The 25082-nt window shown below is 45.7% G+C and overlaps 1 protein-coding gene and 1 long non-coding RNA gene across 2 annotated transcripts in view; one reads left to right on the top strand and one right to left on the bottom strand.

Annotated features, from left to right (window-relative positions):
- The window catches only part of ASB18 (ankyrin repeat and SOCS box containing 18), a 69196-nt gene extending 60961 nt beyond the window's left edge, over window positions 1-8235 (top strand). Inside the window, exons 5-6 of the mRNA XM_002813024.3 lie at window positions 6693-6806; window positions 8023-8235. Coding sequence (XP_002813070.3) covers window positions 6693-6806; window positions 8023-8208 — 300 coding nt within the window. The 3' untranslated portion in view covers window positions 8209-8235. The remainder of the gene's footprint in view (window positions 1-6692; window positions 6807-8022) is intronic.
- Window positions 1-25082, bottom strand: part of LOC129058179 (uncharacterized) — a 118280-nt gene that overhangs the window by 82706 nt on the left and 10492 nt on the right. The gene's annotated exons all lie outside the window — the stretch shown is intronic.

Raw genomic sequence — 25082 nt, 5'->3', positions numbered from 1 at the left:
AAATAATTGGGAAGCACGTTGTAAAACTAAATGCAAATACCAAAATGGTTACTGAAGGAGATATGCAATATAAAATATGATCATATAATAATGACAACCTGGAACTAAAACTCCAGTATTATTAAGAAAGGAAGGGAGAGAACTGGTTAAGAGAGAAATGTAAGAGAAAGGATGATGGGATATCCAGAACATAAAAGATACTATTTAGATTTTTAGAGAACTATAGGTATGTGTATATATATATATATATATATATATTTGTTTTTTGTTTTGTTGAGACGGAGTCTCACTGTGTCGCCAGGCTGGAGTGCAGTGGCGTGATCTCAACTCACTGCAACCTCTGCCTCCTGGGTTCAAGTGATTCTCCTGCTTCAGCCTCCTGAGTAGCTGGGACTACAGGTGCCTGCCACCACACTATGTTGGCCAGGATGATCTCCATCTCTTGACCTCGTGATCTGCCCGCCTCAGCCTCCCAAAGTGTTGGGATTACAGGCATGAGCCACTGCATCAGGCCTAGGTTGATATTTTTTTTTTATTTTGAAGGTAACTAATAGCATTTTAAAGACAATGCATACTTCCAAAATACGGAAGATGAATCCAAAGAAAATACAAACATGTACAACAGAACCAGGAAACAAAGGAAACAAGAAGCAGGAAAAAAACAAAAAGAATCAAGTGAGACCGGAGTGAGACCAAACGCTTGATTTATAACAATAAATGAAAATTGCTTAAACTACCCTCTTACCAACACAGACTCTCAAATACATTTAAAACAAAGTGAAACAAAAGGTTAAAATTGAAAAATGAGGCTAGGTGTGGTGGCGCACACCTGTAATCCCAGTGCTTTGGGAGGCCAAGGAGGGTGGATGACCTAAGATTAGGGGTTTACGACCAGCCTGGCCAACATGGTGAAACCCCATCTCTACAAAAATACAAAAAAATTAGCCAGGCATGATGGCGGGTCCCTGTAATCCCAGCTACTCGGGAGGCTGAGGCGGGAGAATTGCTTGAACCCAGGAGATGGAGGTTGCAGTGAGCCAAGATCTCGCGATTGCACCCCAGCCTGGGTGACAGAGCGAGGCTCTGTCTCAAAAAAAAAAAAAAAAATTAAAGAATGAGCAGGGATAATTCTGGCAAAAAAAAAAAAGTACTTCTATATCAATATGCAAATAGAATTCCAAGGAAATACACAAAATGAGAGGGGAAAAAATATTCATTTGCTATTGACCAAGGATATAATCCATAGTGAAAAGATAACCATTATAAACTTTATGTGCTAAAGAAGATTGTGTTAAAACAGAGAAATTGACTGAAAAATAATTTAGGTGATTCTTAATTCATATCTATCACAGACCAAGTGAGCCAAAAAAAAAAAAAAAATGAAGTGCAGTAGCTCCAAATCATAAATGTGACAAACATATTTTGAACCAAATGAAATGTGACTTCTGCTAGTGCCAAAACAGACATTGTCTACAGCCATATTGCAATATACCAGAAAATTAATAGTAAAAAGTTTGTTCATTTTAAAAAATAACATAACCATTTGAAAATGTTATAGCACACTCTCAAATAACTACTGCCTCAACAGTTATTTAACTGCAGACTATTTAAGAAAGACGAGCCGGGTGTAGTGGCTCACATCTATAATCCTGGCGCTTTGGGAGGCTGCAGTGGGAAGATCGCTTGAACCCAGGAGTTCAAAACCAGCCTGGGCAACATAGTGAGACCTTGTCTCTACAAAAAAATTTTTTAAATTAGCCTGGCATAGTGGCATGCACCTGTAGTCCCAGCTACTCAAGACGCTGAGGTGGGAGGTTCACTTCAGTCCAGGAGGTCAAGGCTGTAGTGAGCCATGATCACACCACTGCACTGCAGCATAGGTGACAGAGCAAGACCCTGTCTCAAAAAAGGAAGGAAAGAAGGAAGGAAGGAAGGAAGGAAGGAGGGAAGGAGGGAAGGGAACACTGCCTCAAAACTTTTGGCTATGACCCTACCAACGTTCAAAGGGAAATTTACACCATTTTGAAAGTTGCCTTTATCATGACTCTAGGAAAAAAATGTTATGAAATTAACTGAGCAGTCAATCCAAGGAGCATGAAAGACAAACAAAACATACCTAAGGAGATACGAGAAAGGAGTTAATAATGATAAAGGCAAAAATTAATGGGTTATAATATTTTAAAAGAGAACTGATCAACAAAATCCAATAGCTGATTTCTTGAAAAAAGGAGTAAAATGGAAAAACCTCCAGCAAAACTAAACAGGAAAAAAAGCATTGAAAATACAATTACAGTGAATTTCGAATGAGAAAAGGGTGCTTATTCATCAACAGAGTGAAGATCTCTTCCTTCCACCTTTATGGATCCGTTTGGACCTCATTCTACAGCTCTCGGCCCTCTGCCTTCCAGCTGGGTATAGCCAGTGGGGTGTCCCGGCAGCAGGAGGGAGGAGAGGAGAGTGAGGGCAGAACATGCATTCTCTGGGTTGGCTCTTTGCCTCAGGCTAGCTGTGTATCCCCAAGCAAGGACTGCTGCTTCTGCTAAGACAGCTCACCTGACTGGCCCTTCAGCCCAGGGTGGTAATACCTCTGCCACGACCCCACATTGCTGCCCTGACCCTTGTCAGTTTCCTTGTACCCACATCTGGTTAAATAGTTCTTGTATCAATAAACACTTCTGGAATGATCCCATATCGAACTCGCCATCTCTTTTTTTTAGACGGAGTCTTGCTCTGTCGCTCGGGCTGGAGTGCAGTGGCGTGATCTCAGCTCACTGCAACCTCCACCTCCTGGATTCAAGCAATTCTCCTGCCTCACCCTCCTGAGTAGCTGGGACTACAGATGTGCACCACTATGCCTGGCTAATTTTGTCCTATTTTTAGTAGAGATGGAGCTTCACCATGTTGGCCAGGCTAGTATCGAACTCCTGACCTCAGGTGATCCACCCACCTCGGCCTCCCAAAGTGCTGGAATTACAGGAGTGAGCTACCGTGCCTGGCTTCTCCATCTCTTTTCTATTGGACCTTGACTGTTATTTATGCAATGCTAAATTTCTTTAAAATGAAGATTATTTTCCAGGAAAATATAGATTAACAAAATGGACTCAAGAAGAAATCAAAATAAAATGTGCCAATAACCATGAAAGAAATGAAAACTATCAAATTACTACCTACAGCTAAATGCCAGGCATAGACAATGTCAAATGCAAGATCTACTGTGCCTTCCTAATTCCAATAATGGTCTACTTTTTAAAATCTTCCCAAGTATTAAAAAAAAACAAATTTTCTCAGATAGTTTTACTAAGTTAACATAAAATGATGTTAAAACTTGACAAAAATAGCTCAAAAAATAAAACTATAAACCAGATTTATTAAAAGAAATTTAAAAAACTTAGTAAATTGAGTCTGGCACTGTATTATATATACTATACTATTTCAAATGAGAAAAATGTGCTTATTGGTAGATATGGTGAAGATCTAGCCTGATCTAGTATATATAATAGCATATATCTCTCTCTCTGATACATAGTGATATCATCATTATATATTTTTATACATAATATGTGTATAAAATATAGAAGAATAGCCAAATAGGGCCTGTTTTATGAAGGCAAAAATGGGTCAGTATTGGAAAATCTTTTTCTTTTTTTTTTTTTTTTTGAGACAGAGTCTCACTCTGTCACCCAGGCTGGAGTGCAGTGGCACAATCTCAGCTCACTGCAACCTCCACCTCCCGGGTTCAAGCAATTCTCCTGCCTCAGCCTCCCAAGTAGCTGGGATTACACGCGTGCACCACCATGCCTGGCTAATTTTTGTATTTTTAGTAGAGAAGGGGTTTGTTTCATCATGTTGGTCAGGCTGGTCTTGAACTCCTGACCTCAGGTGATCCACTTACCTCAGCCTCTCAAAGTGCTAGGATTACAGGCATGAGCCACCACTTCCAACCTGGAAAATCTTTTTCTATCAACTTGGTTAGAAAAAGGCAAAAAATGAAATTACATCTTAAACTTTGTAGTAACCTAGGAATAGAAAGATATTTTCTTAACTTAGAACAGGGTATCTATTTGAAACTAATATTCAAGGTTATATTTATGGTAAAACATTAGAGACAATCCTGTTAAAGTTGGGAATAAGATAATTATGCATGCTATTAATGTTGTTATTTAGCATTGAACTGAAAAGCTCTAGCCAGTGTAATAAGATAAGAAATATTAATATTGAGGAGGAAAAAAAATCATTATTTGCAAAATTATTGTCTACCTGAAAATAACCCTAATAAATAAAGTGTACTTACAAATCAGTGAAGAAATGAACACACCAATAGAAAAATGAGCAAAAGACATAATTGAGCAATTCACAAAGGAAGAAAAACAAATGGTCAAACAAAACAAAAGTAAATAGTCCATATTGGCCGGGCGCGGGGGCTCACGCCTGTAATCCCAGCACTTTGGGAGGCTGAGGTGGGTGGATCAGGAGGTCAGGAGTTCAAGACCAGCCTGGCCAACATGGTGAAACCCAGTCTCTAATAAAAATACAAAAATCAGCCAGGTGTGGTGGCACCTGCCTGTAGTCCGAGCTACTTGGGAGGCTGAGGCAGGAGAATAGCTTAAACTGGGAGGCAGAGGTTGCAGTGAGCCGAGATCATACCACTGCACCCCAGCCTGGGTGATAGAGCAAGACGCCATCCAATAAAAAAAAGAAAAAAAGATAATTGCTTGTAAATAGATTCACAATCTATTCTGCATGGAAAAAAATCAGATTTCAAAATCATATGCAAAGCATTCACCCATTGTCATATATATTAATTTTCTGTCTAAACACATAAAACATTAGCATACACAAAATGTTAATAGTAGTTACCTCTAACCAAAGGAATATGAATTTTTTTTAGTTTGTCATATTTGTATTTTAAAGTGTTTTAGGTCTGGAGCTGTGGAGAAGGGAGCCAAGTTGTGAAGTGAGCAGCCTCCATGAGTGACTTAAATACTTTCTTTTGTTGGACTCTGTGTCCATAGAGCCCCAGTAGACATGACGCAGGGCAGGCCCCGGTAGTGGTTCAGGTCATTGCTGCAGATATATGGTAGCTGGGCTTAGAAAAGTTGCATAACCTCCGGTCTCTCAACCAAGAAAAAGAAAGAACAATTGTACAACACTTGGCAAATCTTAGACCTCAAAAAGAGAGAGCTATGAAATTGCCCTGCCCCTCTCCAAAATCGAATCTGAATTTGGTCCAGCTTCTTTTTTTTTGAGACTGAGTTTCACTCTTGTTGCCCAGGCTGGAGTGCAATGGCACGATCTCGGCTCACCGCAACCTCCGCCTCCCAGGTTCAAGTGAATCTCCTGTGTCAGCCTCCCGTGTAGCTGGGATTACAGGCATGTGCCACCACGCCCAGCTAATTTTTGTATTTTAAGTAGAGACGGTGTTTCTCCATGTTGGTCAGGCTGGTCTTGAACTCCCAACCTCAGGTGATCCACCTGCCTCAGCCTCCCAAATCCCTCAGCTGGGATTACAGGTGTGAGCCACTGCGCCCGGCAACTGAATTTGGTCCAGCTTCTAAATCCAACTACTAATTTACAGAAAATGGAGGAAGAGCAGCATGTCCGCAAATCCCACAGGGATGTAATCAGCAAAAGCCCCACAGTGAGAAACACTACAGGACAAATAACCCAGTTCCCACCACAGATAAGTCACATGAAACAAAAAAGACATCTAAAAATGCATCACAGCAACCAGTCTCATTACGTCAGCCTTAACTGGAATGATTATTCAAACAAACAAATTATTTTGTTAATATAATGGCATTTAAGAGAAATCTGTGAATTTAAACACTGTATATGACATGATATTATGAAACTATTGTTAATTTCTCAGGTGCTATAATATTATCTTTGTTTCTTCAAAGGGTCATATAAAAGATGCACTGAAATACAGATAAAATTATAGGATACATGGAATTTGCTTTAATCTTAGGAGAAGTGGATGGGCAGGATCAACCACGGGTTGATGGGGGGGACTACATGGGAGTTTATCATACTATTGGCGCTACTTTTTTGTATGAAGGTTCAAACTTCTCCATAACAAAAAAAGTTTGTTTTTTAAAAGCAAATAGTGTTCCCACCTTTATGGTGAAGCTAATGGACTTGAATTATAAATTTGTGAATAAGGCAATAGGAATCTTTGCCAGTGGGGACTGTGAAAATAAAATGGAAATGCCAAGTCAAGAGGAAATTCAACAGCAAAACAATTCCTCTTCCCCAATTCTCAATTTCCTGACACATTTGAAAATTGAGGTAAGAAATTGGGAACACCATCCTCGGGCCAAACTTCCTCCTAGCAGAACTTCATTCCTTTTCTCTGAGCAGCTCTCTGGGGGCCGAGGAGGCCTGCCAAGCCATCAGCATAGCGCCCCTGGGAACCTGAATGCTTAAGCACTTGGGCCAGACTTTGGCTGGGTGGCCATCATGATGGGAAGGAGGGCTCCCTTGCAGAGCCGTTGCCTTGTGTCTTTGTGTGCACTAATTCATGTGATCCCTGCAGCAACCCTGTGGTACTGTTCTGTTGCTGTTCCCTGTGTGGCTTGGGCGTAGGGAGGTCACACAGCTAGGGAGAGCATTCCCCCACAGTCCTCACCCTTTCCCCACTGAGACCCAGAACGCAGTCGGCCTACGCTGCGTCTTTCATCTCTTCCCACCAGGTGCTGAAGACGTGTGCATCGGTCCCCGCAGTCATCGAGGTGCTTTTCAACTCCTACCCTCAGCTCTGCGTGTCAGAGTCCTGGAAGGAAATGATTCCTGAGGAAGTATTCCAGGCAAGAGAGCTGCCTTTCTGCCCATCTTTAGTACAAAACTTTTGTCTGTTTTTGCTTCTTTGCATGGGGAGTTTTGCACTGATATTCAGCTAAGTATCATACATCTGAAAAAGGAAGAATGGGAAATGAGGGTGTATTTGCATGTTTCTGGTTTTTTCTGGAGGCTCCATAGTCACACAGCCAGGAGCTTGTTACAGTAGTTGTGGTGCCGTGGCCTCAAGGAGCTCAGAGCCCCGTGCTGGCCTGAAAAATGCCAGAGTTCTCTTAACCAGTGTCCAAAGAAAGGCCAGAGCCGCCTAAATCCATGGGCCTAGCTCCATGTCAGGACATACTAATCCGGCCCTGTGAGTCAGCTTCATGCTCCAGCAGCTCAAGATATGACCAAGGAAGCTGTGGGCATTACATCTATCCACGACAAAGTCCACAGGTGACTGCCCATTAAAAGAGAGTGAGAACAGGCCAGGTGCGGTGGCTCATGCCTGTAATCCTAGCACTTTGAGAGGCCAAGGCAGGCAGATCGCTTGAGGTCAGTTCAAGACCGGCCTGGCCAACATGGTGAAACCTTGTCTCTACTAAAAATACAGAAATTACCCGGGTGTGGTGGCAAGCGCCTGTAATCCCAGTTACTCAGGAGGCTAAGGCAGGAGAATCGCTTGAGCCCAGGAGGCAGAGGGTGCAATGAGCCGAGATCGCGCCACTGCACTCCAGCCTGGGCGACAGAGCTAGACTCCATCTCAAAAAAAAAAAAAAAAAGAGAGTGAGAAGAGTTGTGTGTGTTTTTTCTGTTTCACTGACTTGAGTCATGTGTGCATGACTGACCACCAGACCAATGCCATGCACTCGCTCCTGAGCCCCTCCCTGGGAAAAGGGAAGAGCTGGTCGTGACTAGGGGAGATGAACAGGGCCACCCCGGAGCTGTAGGGCTGCTGTGCAAAGAGGACAGAGCAAAACGGAATTCGGGGAGACCACCTGGAGCATCTGAAGTCACCCCAGTCAGAATCCCCTCTCACTCGGCAGGAACCATGCTTTGGGAGAGCACACAAGCCCCTGGGGTAGAGGGTGGTTCCCACAAAATGGTGTGTCTCTCTCCAGTGCGCTTATCTGGGATCAGTTAGCCATAGAAAAGCCCACTTGTACCATCAGTGGTCTGGCTAAGAAGAAAACGTATGTTGGTTCCACGTGCCCAGATTTCTAATCCACTTGCCTTCCCTTCCAGATGCACAAGCCGTTCTACCAGTCCCTCTTTGCCTTGGCCCATACCCCACGCTGCCTGCAGCATCTTTGCCGCTGTGCCCTTCGCAGACTGTTTGGCAAAAGGTGCTTTGACCTCATCCCCTTGTTACCCTTGCCAAAGCCCCTGCAGAATTATCTACTTTTGGAGCCACAGGGTGTTTTGCACTGAAACGCAGAACGCTGCAACCAATACTGTTGTTCTCCTCACTGCCCTTCCGTGGGCTGTGTGTTGAGGAGAGTGCCCTGATGCAGATGGAGGTGATGGGAGTTCCCTTCCCACTTGCTCTCAGTGGGACTGGGTGAAGCACAGACCTTGCCAAGCTTCAGGTTCACCTCGAAATGGAATTGGCAACAAAAGCCCTTTCTGCCTCTCAGGGTCACTTGTGAAAATCCAGTGAAATCGTGACTATCACAGCACTTGGTCTGGGAAAGTACCTTTCAACAACAGTTAAGCCAAAAGGTACAGTGAGTCCTCAGTTAAGATCTTCGATAGGTTCTAGGGAACCAGCTTTAAGCGAAATGAGGTATAACAATGCCAGTTTTCCCAAGGTTGATTGATATAAACAAGAGTGATGTTCCTACAGCATATTTCTGGTCACAAAAAGATCACCACACTTCTTAATAAAGACCAATACAATTCTAATAGTAAACATTGAAATAAAGGCAAGCTACACATGCCTTTAAAAGAGATTAATAACAAGTAAGATAAATATTTACCCAATTTTTGGTGAATCAGTATGTGATGGTGGTTGTCCTGCTGGTGGATTAGATCAAGGAATAAATGTTTGCAAAACGAACCTTGTCAGGAGCACCTCCTACCACCATGAAGTTCAGAACAGTCACCAATGTGGCAGGCTTGCTAGGCCCTCTCATACCGCATCATTTATTGTCATGCATTTGGATGATTATTATATGCCTTATGAATTTTTCCTTTACAATAATTTGTATTCATTCATTCATTCATTCATTCATATTCTAATGTGCTTATTCTAGTTCAGGGTCGTGGGTGGCCAGAGTCCACCCCAGCAACTCAGTGTGCAGGGCAGGAACCAGGCCTGGACGGGGTGCTGTTCCATCGCAGGGTGCTCACACACCCCCACACCCACCCACCCACACACAACACTGGGACAATTCAGACACGACAGCTCACCTCACCTGCTCAGCTTTGGGATGTGGGTGGGAACTGGAGCACCCAGAGAAAACCCACACAGACAATAGCCTTGGCCAGGAATCAGTCTTGTTTCTTTTTTGTTTGGTTTTTTTTTTTTTTTTTTGAGACTGGCACAATCTTGGCTCACCGCAACCTCTGCCTCCCAGGTTCAAGCGATTCTCCTGCTTCAGCCTTCCTAGTAGCTGGAATAACAGGCATGTGCCAGCACGCCCGGCTAATTTTTTATTTTTAGTAGAGACGGGGTTTCTCCATGTTCGTCAGGCTGGTCTCAAACTCCCGATCTCAGGTGATCTGCCCGCCTCGGCCTCCAAAGTCCTGGGATTACAGGCATGAGTCATCACGCCCGGCCGAATCAGTTTGGTTTCTTATCGGTGTTATAATAAAATGACATTAAACAAAACATTATTTAAGGACCTACTGTATACGTATTTTTCCAATGTGTTAGCAGCCCTCATGCTGCCCCTGAGCCTTGGGACCCTCCCCTCACAGACAGGCCTCTCACCCCGCTGGGGCCCGACCACCCGGGGAAGCTCTGTACCCTAGATCACAATGGACCTGCATGTTGAGAAAGGACACTTGCAACCACGGCATGCGCACCTGCCCAAGGCCTGTCGATGCTCTCAGTGGTCCCAAGCATATTACAGCCCAGAGCTCCCCAGGAGGACACCGGCAGGATGGTGAGTGGAAGTTTCCATCCTGTGTGAGTCTTCGTGTGACACCCTCACCAAAAGCCACTGCTCCAGCTCCAGGAACAGTCCAGGAAGTCAGATGCCAGGAACAGACACAGGTTGATCAAAGAGGCCTTCAGCTCAGCCTGAGCATCACATGCCAAGAGAGATCCTCTAGACAAAAAGGACTATATCAACCTTGTCTTATTTTCTCTATTCCATATATATATACACCTTGGGGTAGAGGGTGGTTCCCACAAAATGGTGCATCTCTCTCCAGTGCACTTATCTGGGATCAGTTAGCCATAGAAAGCCCGCTTGTCCCATCAGTGTCTGGCTAGGAAGAAAACGTATGTTGGTTCCACGTGCCCAGATATATATATGCCAGAATCTCACTCTGTCACCCAGGCTGGAGTGCAGCAGTGCAATCATAGCTCACTGCAGCCTCGACCTTCTCAGCTCAAGTGATCGTCCTGCCTCAGCCTCCCATGTAGCTGGGACTACAGGTGCACACCACTGCACTGGGATAATTTTTTCTATTTTATATAGATGGGATCTTGCATGTTGCCCAGGCTCTAATTCCTGGCCTCACGTAATCCTCCTGCCTCTGCCTCCTGAGTAGCTGAGATTGCAGCTACTCAATCCCTCCCCCTCCCCCAGCTTACTTTCTCTATTCAGATGCTTTGACATCTAGGGCCTTGCTGACCCAGGAGGAACTGACTGCCCCCCACCCACCAGGCTTAGCTGGTTCTTAGTAACAGTAAACAGTTCCACACAGAGCATGCTTTTCCAATGTTAGCCAACCAATCTGGAGCCCAGAGCCCACACCTCAACCACCTCTTATATCCCACTCTTTCTCACATGCCAGACCACTGTCTACTCCAGAGCAGGTGCCACACAACTTGGGAAAGCCCTATGCCCCAGAGTCTGCTGAAATTATTCAAACTAGCCAAACTTCAGCCTTGCCCTCTCTTGCCCATTCCTCCCCTGCCTCCTGAAAGACCCTGGGGCTTCCCCATGGTCTGCCCCCCTGTTGTAGCATACCCTCTCCTCTTAGGAACAGTGAGCAATAAAACACCTTTTCAACAGCAGTCATCTCCTGATCTGTTGGCCCTATGAGACATCAAATTTTCTATGAATACACTGTATTTTAAAGCAAAGACTCTTCATGGTCATCCTCCAAGGACAAGCAGTGGCTCTCTTTTTTCCATTATAGCCAGCACAAGGTGCTGCCCCAATGAACCTCAGAGAAGACACTCCCTCTGTATTGGTCTGTTTTGCATCACTCTAAAGGAACAGCTGAGGCCGAGCAATTTGTAAAGAAAAGAGGTTTATTCAGCTCACAGTTCTGCAGGCTGTACAAGAAGCATTGTGCCAGCATGTGCTTTTGGCGAGGCCTTTCAAGAAACTTACTCATGGCAGAAAATGAAAGGGAGCCAGTGTGTCACATGGCAAGAGAGGGACACGGGAGAGAGGAGAAGGTGCTAGGCTTTTTAACAATCAGTTCCCAAGTGCACTAATCCAGCAAGAACTCACTCAATACTGCAGGGAGGTCACCAAGGCCCTGTGACCCAAACGCCTCTCATGAGGCCCTACCTGCAACGCTGGGGATCAAACTTCAACATGAGATTAGGAGGAAACAAATATACAAACCATACTACCCTCCCATTGATAGAATCTGGAAAGGGAATTCAGACCCCAGCAAATAACTGCAGGGTGAGGTGGGTTGTTGTGTGTACCATGAGTAGAGCCCATTATGGAGTGAAAGGGAGGCCCAGGCAGAGCCCAGGAAGTGAGGATGGGCATCATGAAGGAGTTAGCCAGGGTGCACCTTAGTGGACAATCAAGTTTTAACACAGTGGACCTGCCTAGGGAGTGATAAGACAGCATCCCCCAGCCCCATCAGCTGACCCACCTTCACCCACCCTTTGAGATGGACAATTGATCTGTCCTACAAAAGGGCTACGTAAACTCAGCTTCAAGACCCCTCAGATCCCCATCCCAGGCAGATGACTCTCCCCAAGCCTCTCCTACATAGACTTTCAGGATTTACCACTGCCTCCAAAGGAAAACTTGAATGAAGGCAGGGGTGCAGGGAAGTACAGAGTTCCGTGGAGGGATAGTGATTTATCCTCCCGGCTAGGAGGATCCCCACACTTTGGCAGCTGGAAGGAGGCAAGGCTAGAGAAGGTGGGGGCAGATCAGGAGGTACTTGGCTTCCAGACCAAGTATTCTGAACTTCACTGGACAGGCTATGAGGAACCATGAAGCAGGTGAGCAGGTTTGGTCTCAGTGGGACTCTAGGAAGATTGCTTTGTCCTGGAAAGGGATGCAATACACTGGAAGATGAGTAGCAGCCCAAGGTAACACCTTAGAGACAGGTTCAGAGCTTCTCCACTGAACAAGAACAATGACTTAACTGAAATGGCTCAATTTGCTCACCTGGGAAGTGAACGTATCTGCGCCTCTCTCACTTACTTAGGAATTAGTAAGATGTCTGGTGTAAGGCAGGTCTTCTCCAAATTTGAAGGGATCTTGTTGGAATGCAGATTCAGACTCTAGAGATTTGGAGTAGGGCCCAGATTCTGTGGCTCCAAGCATTTGGATGTTTCTATTAACCTTGGATCCTGGTCTGCAGGCCCCATTGAGCAGAGAAACTGCAAAAACCCAGGCCCAGAGCCCAACCCAGAGAAAGAACTCGATAAATGGTTCCTTCTGTTATTAGGATTGTTTTATCATTAGAAGAAGAAAACAGCCCAATATAAGATAGACACTGTAAAAAATGGGGAAAAATAGCATTTTTTTTTTTTTCGAGACAAGGTCTCACTCTGTCACCTAGGCTGGAGTGCAGTGGCTTGAACGTGGCTTACTGCAGCCTTGACCTTCTGGGCTCAAGTGATCCTGCTGCCTCAGTCCCCCATGCAGCTGGGACTACAGGTGCACACCATCAATTTTTTTATTTTTTGTAGAGATGGGGTCTCGCTTTGTTGCCCAGACTGGTCTTGAGCTCCTGGGCTCAGCAATCTGCCTGCCTCAGCCTCCCAAAAAGTGCTGAGATTACAGACATGAATCACCATGCCCAGCCAGCAATGTTATTTAAATAGCAAGGGTAAGAACAGTAAGAAATACAGCCACCATAGCCTTTAAGAAGCCCAGTCCTCACTGAATTCTGAAAATGGAAATATGCCTGTCTTCTAAGACTACACCCTCCAGCCACCCCTTCCACCCCACCCTACCATAGAAAACAGTTTGGCTGACTTTCTAAAATTTTAAATATGTATTCAGGAGCCCCGGAAGAATGCAGAGCTCTTTTAAAACATACTGACGATGGAGACCATCCTGGCTAACATGGCAAAACCGCGTCTCTACTAAAAATACAAAAAATTAGCCTGGCATGGTGGCACGTGCCTGTAATCCCAGCTACTCGGGAGGCTGAGGCAGGAGAATCAGTTGAACCCAGGAAGTGGAGGTTGCAGTGAGCTGAGATCGTGTCACTGCATTCCAGCCTGGGCGACAGAGGGAGACTCCATCTCAAAACAAACAAACAAAAAGTACTGACTTGGCCGGGCATGGTGGCTCATGCCTGTAATCCCAGCACTTTCGGAGGCCAAGGCAGGTGGATGACCTGAGGTCAGGAGTTCGAGACCAGCCTCTGACCAACATGGCAAAACCCTGTCTCTACTAAAAATACAAAAATTAGCTGGACACAGTGGCAGTTGCCTGTAATCCCAGCTCCTTGAGAGGCTGAGGCAGGAGAATCACTTGAACCTGGGAGGTGGAGGTTGCAGTGAGCTGAGACTGCATCACTGCACTCCAGCCTGGGCGATAGAGCAAGACTGTGTTTAAATAAATAAATAAATGAAAACATACTGACTTTACACTTCTAAAAATCTAATAAATAATAATCAATTATTAGGTTTCCAAAAACTTATTTTCCCCCAAACTGCAGCTTAAAAACAGCAACATGATTCTCACAGTGATCCCCAAAGGTCTCCCCATAGCTGCCTGAAATTTTGCCAACATGGAGGAATTATTTCTTTTTCATTAGTTTCACCCCTAAGAATTTTTAAATTCAGATGCTCCTGGGAAGAGTTAATCCATGAAGTTCCTTTGGAATAAACCATTCGCTCATTTGTTCATTTACTTTTAATTTTTTTTACATTTTATTGTGGTAAAAAGCACATAATATAAAATTTTCCTGACCGGGTGTGGTGTCTCACACCTGTAATCCCAGCACTTGGGAGGCCAAGGCGGGTGGATCACAAGGTCAGGAGTTCAAGACCAACTTGGCCAAGATGGTGAAACCCCATCTCTACTGAAATACAAAAAAAAAAAATAATTAGCCAGGCGGGTGGCGGACGCCTGTAATTTAAGCTACTCAGGAGACTGAGGCAGAGAATTGCTTGAACCTAGGAGGCGGAGATTGCAGTGAGCAGAGATCATGCCACTGCACTCCAGCCTGGGAGACAGTGAGACTCCATCTCAAAAAAAAAAAAAAAAAAGTCCTCTTAGCTATCTTAAGTGTGCAGTTCAGTAGTGTTAAATAGATTCACACTGCTGTGTAATCGTTCTCTAGAACTTTTTCATATTGATAAGCAACTCCCTATTTCCCCTCCCCCCAGCCCTGGCAGCCACCAGTCTACTTACTGTGCCCATAGTTTTGACTGCTCTAAAATACCTCCTACTAAATGGAATCATACAATATTTGTCCTTTTGCAGCTGGCTTCTTTGATTCAGCGTAGTGTCCTCAACATTCATGTTGTAGCATGCCACAGGATTTCCTTCTTCTTTTTTTTTTTTTTTTTTTTGGAGTCAGGGTCTTACTCTGTCACCCAGGCTGCAGTGCAGTGTCATGAACACAGCTCACAGCAGCCTTGACATCCTAGGTTCAGCTGATCCTCCTGCCTCAACCTTCTGAGTAGCTGGGACCACAGGCACACACCACCGTATCTGGCTAACTAAAAAAAAAAAAAAAAAGGTTTTGTAGAAACAGGTTCTCACGCCATGTTGCCCTAGCTGGTCTTGAACTCCTGGGCTCAGGTCACCCTCCCACCTCGGTGTCCCAAAGTGCCGAGACTATAAGCATGAGCCCCCATGCCTGGCCTCTTCCTTTTTAAAAGCTGAATAGACCGGGCACAGTGGCTCACGCCTGTAGTGAGCACTTTGGGAGGCTGAGGCAGGCGGATCACAAGGTCAGGAGATTGAGACCATCCTGGCTAACATGGTGAAACCCTGCCTCTACTAAAAATACAAAAAATTAGCCGGGCATGGTGGCAGGCACCTGTAGTCCCAGCTTCTCGGGAAGCTGAGGCAGGAGAATTGCTTGAACCCGGGAGATGGAGGTTGCAGTGAGCCGAGATCACACCACTGCACTTCAGCCTGGGTGACAGAGTGAGACTCTGTCTCAAAAAAAATAAAAATAAAAATAAAAATAAATAAATAAAAGCTGAATAATATTCTGTTGTATATACCACATTTTGTGTATCCACTCATCTGTCAATGGACACTTGGACTGTTTCCACCTCTTGGCTATGGTGAAGAATGCTGCAATGAATATGGGTGTGCAAACAGCTCTTCCAGATCCTACTTTCAATTCCTTTAGATGTATACCCAGAAGTGGGATGCCAGTTCTGGATTTAATCTTTTAAGGAACCTCTATATTATTTTCCATAGTAGCTGCACAATTTTAACTTCCCACCAGCAATACGCAAGAGTTCCAATTCCCCCACATCATCATCAACACTTACTATTTTCTGGGTTTCTTTTTTTTTTTCTTGACATTTGCTCATTCATTTAGCTATCACTTTTGAAAGTCTGCTGGGGGTGGAGCCCAGTGCTTGGGGCCAAGGATCCATCATCAACAAGACAGACTTGACTGGTGCCCTCCTGCTTGTGGTGCTCACAGCCAAGCATAGGACAACTTGTCTCAAGGCTGCTGCAGAAACCTGGGCATATTAGGAAGCTGGAGAGAAGGGCTCCCATTCTTGGCCATGTTCTCTCTGCCTATGGGCCTGTGTTGAACGGGGGCTGTCGTATTCCCAGGGCAGGTGGCAGTTTGTGCACTGTGTGGCTTCCCCGGCCATTGCTCTCATCAGTGTCCCACAGGCAGTCAGGTGATTTCTATGATGAGCATTCCCTTAGTCCCACCCTGCCAAGTCAATATCATATGAACTATGGCAACCAGACCTTCAGCCAAGTGCTGTTGGTCAGCATGGACCATGTGCAGCAGGCACACAGCAATGAACTGAACCACCTCAGCTGGAAAGAATCCTTTACTCTGCCCCTAACTTCTCAGGAACATAACATCTCAGCTGCAAGAGAATGGGTAGGAAATAAACGGGCACTAGAAATGAGTTCTGAGTCACCTGGGTTCTGGTGGCTGTCGAGATGTGCTGAATATTGTACCTGATTTATGGATGGCCATGATTCTTTGAGACAAAAATGGCTAGTGGGTTCTCTGGCCCTATCTTAATCATCAGATGAGATGGAACTTATTCATAGTTTTGTAGTATTTACTGCTAGCAAATTGCTTTGTTAAAGCAAAAAAAAAAAAAAATGCCTGACAAAAATATTATTTCAATGACTGTGTTTAGCTATGCTCTGTGCTACATGTGTTAGGAAGTTCTACTTAGGACTTGCATAATTCCACATAGATAAGTGTATTAGTCCGTTCTTGCATTGCTATAAAAAATGCCTGAGGCTGGGTAATTTATCAAGAAAAGAGGTTTAATTGGCTCAGGGTTCTACAGGTTATATAGGAAGCGTGGTGCTAGCATCTGTTCCCAGCAAGGGCCTCAGGAAGCTTCAATCATGGTGGAAGGCAAAGGGGGAGCAGGTGTGTTATGTGGCAAGAGCAGAAACAAGAGAGTGGGGAGGTGCAACACTCTTTTTTCTTTCTTTTTTTTTTTGAAACGGAGTTTCACTGTCGCCCAGGCTGGAGTGCAATGGCGCAATCTCAGCTCACTGCAACCTCCACCTCCCGAGTTCAAGCAATTCTCCTGCCTCAGCCTCCAGAGTAGCTGGGATTACAGGCATGCGCCACCACCTCCCAAGTTCAAGCGATTCTCCTGCCTCAGTCTCCACAGTAGCTGGGATTAGAGGCATACACCACCACACCCAGGTACTTTTGTATTTTTAGTAGAGACGGGGTTTCACCATGTTGGTCAGGCTGGTCTCGAACTCCTGACCTCAGGTGATTCGCCCACCTCAGCCTCCCGAAGTGCTAGGATTACAGGTGTAACACCATGCCCAGCGCAACACTCTTTTAAACAACCAGATCCTATGTGAACTACCAGAGTGAAAACTCACTCATCACCAAGGGGATGGGACTAAGCCATTCATGAGGGATCTGCCCCCATGATCCAAACACCACTCACCAGGCCCCACCTCCAACACTGGGGATTATATTTCCACATGAGATTTGGAGAGGACAAATATCCAAATCATATCATTCTACCCTTAGACCCCAAATTTCATGTCCTCCTCAGATTTCAAAATACAATTATTTCTTTGCAATAGCCTCCCAAAGTCTTAACTCATTCCAGCATTAAATCAAAAGTCCCAAGCCCCAAGTCTCATCTGGAGTTCCTTCCACCCATGAGCCTAGGAGGTCAAAAACAAGTTGTTTACTCCTAAGATACAATGGTGGTACAGGAATTGAGTGTACATTCCCATTCTGAAAGGGAGAAATTGGCCAAAAGAAAGGGTCAACAGGCCCCACACAAGTCTGTAATGGCAGGGCAGTCATTAAATCTTAAAGCTCCAAAACAATCTCATTTGACTCCGCATCCTGAATCCTGGTGTGAGGGGTGGGCTTCCAAGGCCTTGGGTAGCCCCACCCCTATGGCTTCCCTGGATGCAGCCCACATGGCTGCTCTCACACGTTGGAGTTAGATGCCTGCAGCTTTTCCACACTGAGGTTGCAAGCTGCCAGTAGCTCTACCATTCTTGGGTCTGGAGGGTGGAGATCCCCTTCCCACAACTGCATTCAGCAGCTGAGCAATCCTGTATTTCCCCTCCATATTGCCCTAGTAGAGTTTCTCTATGGAGGCTCTGTCCCTGTGGCAGGCTTCTGCCTGGGCACCCAGGCTTTTCCATACATTCTCTGGAATCTTAAGTGACAGCTGTCAAACCTCCTTCACTCTTGCATTCTGTGCACCTGCAGTCTTAACACCATGTGGAAGCCGCCAATGTATACAGCAGCTTGTGCTCTCAAAAGCAGCAGCCCAAGCTGTACCTGGGCCCCTTTGAGCTGATGTTGGAGCCAGAGTGGCCAGGATACAGGGAATAGTGTCCTGAGGCTGTGCAGGGCAGCAGGGCCCTGGGCCTGCCCCACAAAACCATTCTTTCCTCCTAGTCCTCTGGGCTTGTGATGGGAGGGGCTGCCTTGGAGATCTCTGAAATGTGCTTTTTCCCATTGTCTTGGACATTAGCACTAGGCTCCTTTTTAGTCATTCTAATCTCTAGCAAATGGTTGCTCAATGGCCTGCTTGTATTCCTCTCTTGAAAATGCTTTTTCTTTCTCTGCCACACAGCTAGGCTGCAAATTTTCCAAACTTTTATGCATTGATTCTCTTTCAAATATAAGTTGCAAATTTAAGTCATTTCTTTGCTTCCCTATCTAACTGTAGGTTGTTAAAAAGCAGCCAGGCTGCCTCTTGAACACTTTGCTGCTTAGAAATTTCTTCTATCAGGCTGGGCACAGTGGCTCATGCCTATAATCCTAGCACTTTGGGAAGCCAAGGTGGGCAGATCACTTGAGGTCAGGAGTTGGAGACCAGCCTGGCCAACATGGTAAGGCCCCGTCTCTACTAAAAATACAAAAATTAGCCAAACACAGTGGCAGGTGGCTGTAATCCCAGCTACTTGGGAGGCTGAGGCAGGAGAATTGCTTGAACCCAGGAGGCAGAGGTTGCAGTTAGCCAAGATCATGCCACTGGACTCTAGCCTGGACAACAGAGCAAGACTCCATCTCAAAAAAAGAAAAAGAAAAAGAAAAAAAACAGACTTTCTTCTACCAGATACCCTAAGTCATCATTCTTAAGTTCAAATTCCACAGAGCCCTAGAGCATGGACACAATGCAGCCAAGCTCTTTGCTTAGGTATAACAAGGGTGACCAGTTATACCTTTGCTCCAGTTCCCAATAAGTTCCTCATTTCCATCTGAGACCTCCTCAGCCTGGCCTTCACTGTCCATATCACTATCAGCATTTTGTCACAATCATTTAACCAGTCTCTAGGAAGTTCCAAACTTTCCCTCATCTTTCTGTCTTCTTTGGAGCCCTCCAAACTTTTACAACCTCTGCCCATTACCCAGTTCCAAAGTTGCTTCCACATTTTCAGGTATCTTTATAGTAACACCCCACTCTTTGGTACCAATTTTCTATATTAGTCTGTTCTTGCATTGCTATTAAGAAATACCTAAGGCTGGGTAATATATAAAGAAAATAGTTTTAATTGCCTCAGGGTTCTGCAGGTTATACAGGAAGCATGGTGTCGGCATCTGCTCCTGGTGAGGGCCTCAGGAAGCTTCAATCATGGTGGAAGGTGAAAGGGGAACAGGCATGTCACATGGTGAAAGCAGGAGTGAGAGCAAGAGGGGGCAGATGCCACATTCTTTTAAACAACCAGATCTCATGTGAACCACCAGAGCAAGAATTCATTCCTCACCAAGGGGATACTGCTAAGCTATTCATGAGGGATCCGCCCCCATGACACAAACGCCTCCTACCAGGCCCCACCTCCAACAGTGGAGGTTACATTTCAATATGAGATTTTGAAGGGAAAAACATCCAAACCATATCAAGAAGAAGAAGAGAAAGAGCCAGTCACAGTGGCTCACACCTGTAATCCCAGCACTTTGGGAGGCCAAAGCGGGTGGATACCTTGAGCCCAGGAGTTTGAGACCAGCCTAGGCAATATGGTGAAACTCCATCTTTACCAAAAATACAAAAAATTAGCCAGGTGTGGTGGCATGTACCCATAGTCCCAGCTACTCGGGAGGCTAAGATGGGAGGATCACCTGAGCCTGGGAGGTGGAGGTTGCAGTGAGTAAAGATGGCACCACTGCACTCCAGCCTGGGTAACAAAGTGAGACCTTGTCTAAAAAAAAAAAGAGAGAGAGAGAGAAAAAGAACAAAAAGAAAGAGGAGACAGAGAAGGAGGAAGAAGAGTAGATGGAGAAGGAGGAAGAACAGGAGGAGGGAGACAAGACTAAGAAAAGGAAAGGAGGCAATTAGAGAATCAGGGAGGGAAAGAAGGAGAGAGGGAGGTAAGCTAGCTGATAAACATCTAAAGAGGCATTCTACTTTAAGACTAGAATTATCTTGGCTTACTTCTTTTCCAGTGAACAAAATATACTCCAGTTTGTTTGTTTGTTTGTTTGTTTTATTAAAGGGTCTAAAAATGTTTTCCTTTCTTACGCAGTTCACGTTGAACAGTATTCTTTTTCTCACTGAGTGTATTATCTAAACTCAATTCTACAAGGCCTAAATTATTTCCTTTAATTTCAAATTTAGTTTTTAATGACACATTCACACAGCTCAAAATTCATAAAGTAACAAAAGAGTAAAGGATGCTTTTACCGGCTGTTTCTACTTTAAAAAAAAAAAAAAAAAGATAGCAGAGGGCTGGGCACAGGGGCTCATGCCCGCCCTTTGGGAGGTGGGAGGATCATTTGAGCCCAGGAGTTCAAGACCAGCCTGGGCAACACAGTGACACCTTATCTCTACCAAAAATTTGAAAATTCACCAGGCACTGTGGCATGCGCCTGTGGTCCTAGCTACTCAGGAGGCTGAAGCAGGAGGATCACTTAAGCCTGGAAGGTCAGGGCTCCAGTGAGCTATGATTGTACCACTGCACTCCAGCCTGGATGACAGAGTGAGTCCCTGTGTCAAAGAAAAAAAAAAAAGACAACAGAGGAATATTTTCCCTCCAACTTTTGTCTTTGATTATTACTTGTCATTTGACCACAGGGAATTAAAAAAGAAACAAGTGGCTGGGCACAGTGGCTCATACCTGTAACCTCTGCACTTCGGGAGGCCTAGGAAGGTGGATTGCTGGAGCTCAGGAGTTCAAGACCAGCCTGGGCAACATGGTGAAACCCTATCTCTACCAAAAATACAAAAAATTAGCCAGGCATGGTGGCACATGCCTGTGGTCGCAACTACTCAGGGGGCTGAGATGAGAGGATTGCTTGACCCTGGGAGGCAGAGGTTGCAGTGAGCTGAGATCGTGCTACTACACTCCAACCTGGGTGGCAGACTGAGACCCCATCTCAAAAAAATAAAATACACAAATGAAGCTCTCCACTAATATTGGTCCTGGGGAGGCTGGCCTCTGTCAGCACCAACCATGTCCAGGACAGGACGAAACATTCATTGTTGGATCATCAGACACAATCCACAGTTCACAGGCAATTAGTACACAGACCCAGCACTGTGTGACATGTTATGTTTAAAACTCTGAGCCCAGCATTTGGCCTGTCTTTTTAGTACATTTATGTTGATTTAAGTTACTTGATAAACATTGACTCAGTATGGTTTAAAGAAAATCAAAGCCACTGACTCTCTAAGTCTATGGAGCATTTGCTGATCCCAGTAACTGTATATAATTGTCAAATTTCCAATCTCTGAAATGACTCTTTAGACACATACTGATGGGGCAGGCTGTTGAACTTTTGCAAAGAACACTTAACCTTCTGCAGAAATGGTGTAAAATACAGGCTTGGGGAATGAGCTGGTCCACTCCAGTGCCCCCGCCTCCTGTCCACGCCAGGCACCTAAGAAGCTGCTCAATCACTACAATTTCGGGTGCTATTAGCTTGCCAAGTGCTTTTCATCTCTTCAGGGCTGCCCCAGGAACAAGGGATAAACCAGGAATGTTGTATCTTTTATTCCATTATTTTAAGGATAAATTACTGCTTAGTCAAATTTGTTATGACCAGATGGGATATACAGAAACCCCTGTGTTTCAATTATGGTCAATACTGCATCTCATTTCTAGGATTTAAGTGTAGTTTGGGAACATCAAAATCCTTTTCAAACTCTGGGATTTTCCTTGAAATTGTTAACATCTTTCTCTGTTAAAACAAAAATTAATTTCATTAAATTGCTAAAATAAGCCTGAGGAATCTAGAACCCTGCAGAAGATTGAATAGGTATTGAAATTCATTTTCAGAGAGGCCTGCAGGTGGCGCCATAAGCAAACGGTCTTACCCTCGCCCACCAACCTTTTCTCCCCAGAATTAAAAAAGGAGGAAAACAGGAAGATCTTAGCTCACATGATAAAGGGGAGGGGAGCCTAGGAAAACTACAGATTCATAAACTGTCATATAGAATCGTGCTGCCATAATAAAAAATTCAGTAATTAAAATATTGATTATGGAATTGCCTGCTTCCTTTGTATTAAATATGTACAGTTTATAGGCAATGTGTTTATAAATAAATATAATTTTCAGTTGACTCTTTTATGATACGATAATAACAGCCCAATCCTCATTCGTGTGTTAAAGGTGTTCTTTAACAAAATTATACATTTACTATTGCAATGTAACTAGCTGGGTTTTCAGCCTTCATCTAATTTTCCAGAATGGTATTTCTGCAGTCCTAACATTCTTTGCTTAATCACTCCAATAAAAACAGTGGATTTCTTTGTAATGCAATTTGTAAGCAATAAACATGATTGAGAATGCAGTATTTGCTGTCGACTATGTTTAACACAGGGTTTTAATTTAGAGGGTAATTATTCATTTGGTAGATGCTTTTTCCATTCACATTTATTTTCCCTGCTCTTAAGAAAGTTCGTAAGTTTGGAGAACCTTGGAAAACCAGGGTTGTGGCGTATTTGATGTAAGCCAGAGTTTGATGCAGATGTTATCGCAAGAGAACATTTTTTTTATCTGCTAAAGACAGGAGGTCACATTAACTCGTAATACAGACACATAAAAATGTGATTATGGGTTCTAAACAGAACGCAGTAGGCTCCTAGTTAACACAATGAGATTTCTAGGAAGCGATGCATAAATTCTTCAAAAATGACACATTTCTCACGTTCCATTCCAATTAAATTACTGAGGCAGCTAACAGCCATGAGCACAAAGTACGGGATAAAATGAGGGTTTGCTTCTTGTAACTGTGTCTCTGTGAAAGTATATTTTTATGAGAAGCAGTTAATATTAAGCTATTATTTTTCAGCTGTGCTGGAAGGGATGTCTTGAGCCTTTCTTGTCGGGCTCTCCCCAGAAGAGCCTCCCCCTTTGTTTCTTGGGTTTGCTGATAGGAAGAGCGCGTTGCTCCACCGGCTACCGCCTTCACCTGGGGCTTTGGAGTGAAAGGGACTAGCCCAGGAAGGGGTCCCCAGCGCCAGTCCCCAAGGGTGGGTCTAATCGCTGCCCAGAGGCCCTCAGCCAGGAGATTCAAAGGCGGGAGGCGCCCCCTCCGCTCTGCTCCCCCTACCCACAGCGCCTGTCCGGGACAGGAGGTGCGGGGCTGGCCCCCACTCGCGATCCGCGAACACGCGGGGCCGGTCCTCCACGGCCAGCTCAGGCCTCAGGGACACGAGCGCCCCGCGGCTGCGCGGCGTGGGAGGGGGTTCCGACAGCCTGCGGAGCCCAGCCCCGCCCTCCCCAGACCCGCTCGCAGCAAGAGGGGTTCAGGGCTGTCTCCCCGGGAAGGAGGCCCGAAGAGCTTGGAGCTGCCGGGAGGGGTGGGGCGGGAGGGAGCGTCGGAAGACAAAAGGATGTGAGGCTTTAAATTCAAAAAGATGTTTTGAAAGCCACGCGCTGGGGTTTGAAAGGCGCTGGGAGGACGGCGGCAGAGCGATCCCAATCAGAAATGCGATTTGAAGTCCTAATGAACTTGATTGCGTGAACATTTATAATCCCCCATGGCCCTAAATGAAATCAGATATAATCAGAAGATACAGGGAAGGGAGTGTTTACAGCCGACGCCGGGCGGCCGCGGGACGGGGAGATGCGGCCCCGGTATTGATGTCGAATATGATGGATAACGCGGGAATGGCAAATATACTATTTGTCTAATGGCTCGGCAATTAAATTCCTGTAAATGACCCATGCCTCATTTCATCCTAATCTATGGAATTTTGATTGAATTCGTCAGCTCTAATTGAAAAATACTGCACTTTAATGTCTGCATTGCAGTTTCAGGACGAGAGTGGTTTTAATGAGACAGTGCCCCCATGACCCGGGAATATTTGAGACTTTTATTCGGAATTTAAAGCCAGGAGATTGCTCGACTGAGCCCTGAGATTTCCTCTCCTGTATCCACGTCCATCCATCTCCAGACGCGATTTAATAAACGCACTTGGGGATAAGTGCGCCCCCGACCCTCGCGCCAACGTGTTACCCCACGGGCGCCCCTCCTCGGAATAAGGGACGGCGGAGGCCGGGGCGGCGGGGGTTTGGGGGGCTCAGAAGGTCCTGGTCCCTCCCCGGCCCAAGTTTCCCTGCCCTCCCTGCCACCCTGGTCCCCAGGCACTGTCGCGGACCCCAGACTCCGCCTTCCCTAGGCCAAACCTAGGCGACCTCCCTGGACGAGGAGGCCTGGCTGCCTGCCACTCGCGCACCGGGAGAAGGGACTCGCGCATTCGGAGAAGGGGCCGGGCCCCGACGCGCTTTATATGCAAATGGCGAGGCGAAGCCATCCCTGAGAAATTAACTACTTGCTGAAGCATATTTACTAGATTGAAATGAGTTAAAGAGAAACATTTTAAGTCGTGCAAACGAGATAATTGGGCCGCATTAAAGCTGGGGATGTTTGCTCCTTTCAAAAAAAAAAAAAAACCGCCGGAGGAGGAGGAGAGCAGTAAAAGCACGCGTAGAAATGAAGCCCCGGCTGGTCAGAGACCGGAAATCCGCTAGTGCACGGGACGGGTTCCCTCGGGGATCTCGGAGGGGAGACCCCCAACCGGGAGGACCTGGAGGCAGCGCCCCTCCTGCCCCGGCGCGCGCGGCCCATTTCCCTCTTTCCAAGAGGCCAATCCCCACCGCGGCCCGCAGGGGGCGCGCTCAAGCCAAGGTCCCGCGGCGAGAACGGTGCCCAGTGGGAGCGAAGGGCGAGGCCAGCCCTTGGTCCTTGGCCGGCAGTTCGGGTCTCTCCCCTAAATTCGCCCCCCTCCCCCCCTCCATCTCCAGCGGTGTTCAAAACTCTGATGGCATGGGGGGTTGAGGGGGTGGCCCTGGGGAGG

This window comes from Pongo abelii, chromosome 11 (genome assembly GCF_028885655.2).
Source record: "Pongo abelii isolate AG06213 chromosome 11, NHGRI_mPonAbe1-v2.0_pri, whole genome shotgun sequence".
NCBI classification, from domain to species: Eukaryota; Metazoa; Chordata; class Mammalia; order Primates; family Hominidae; genus Pongo; species Pongo abelii.
This window is presented reverse-complemented; position numbering and strand designations above follow the sequence as displayed.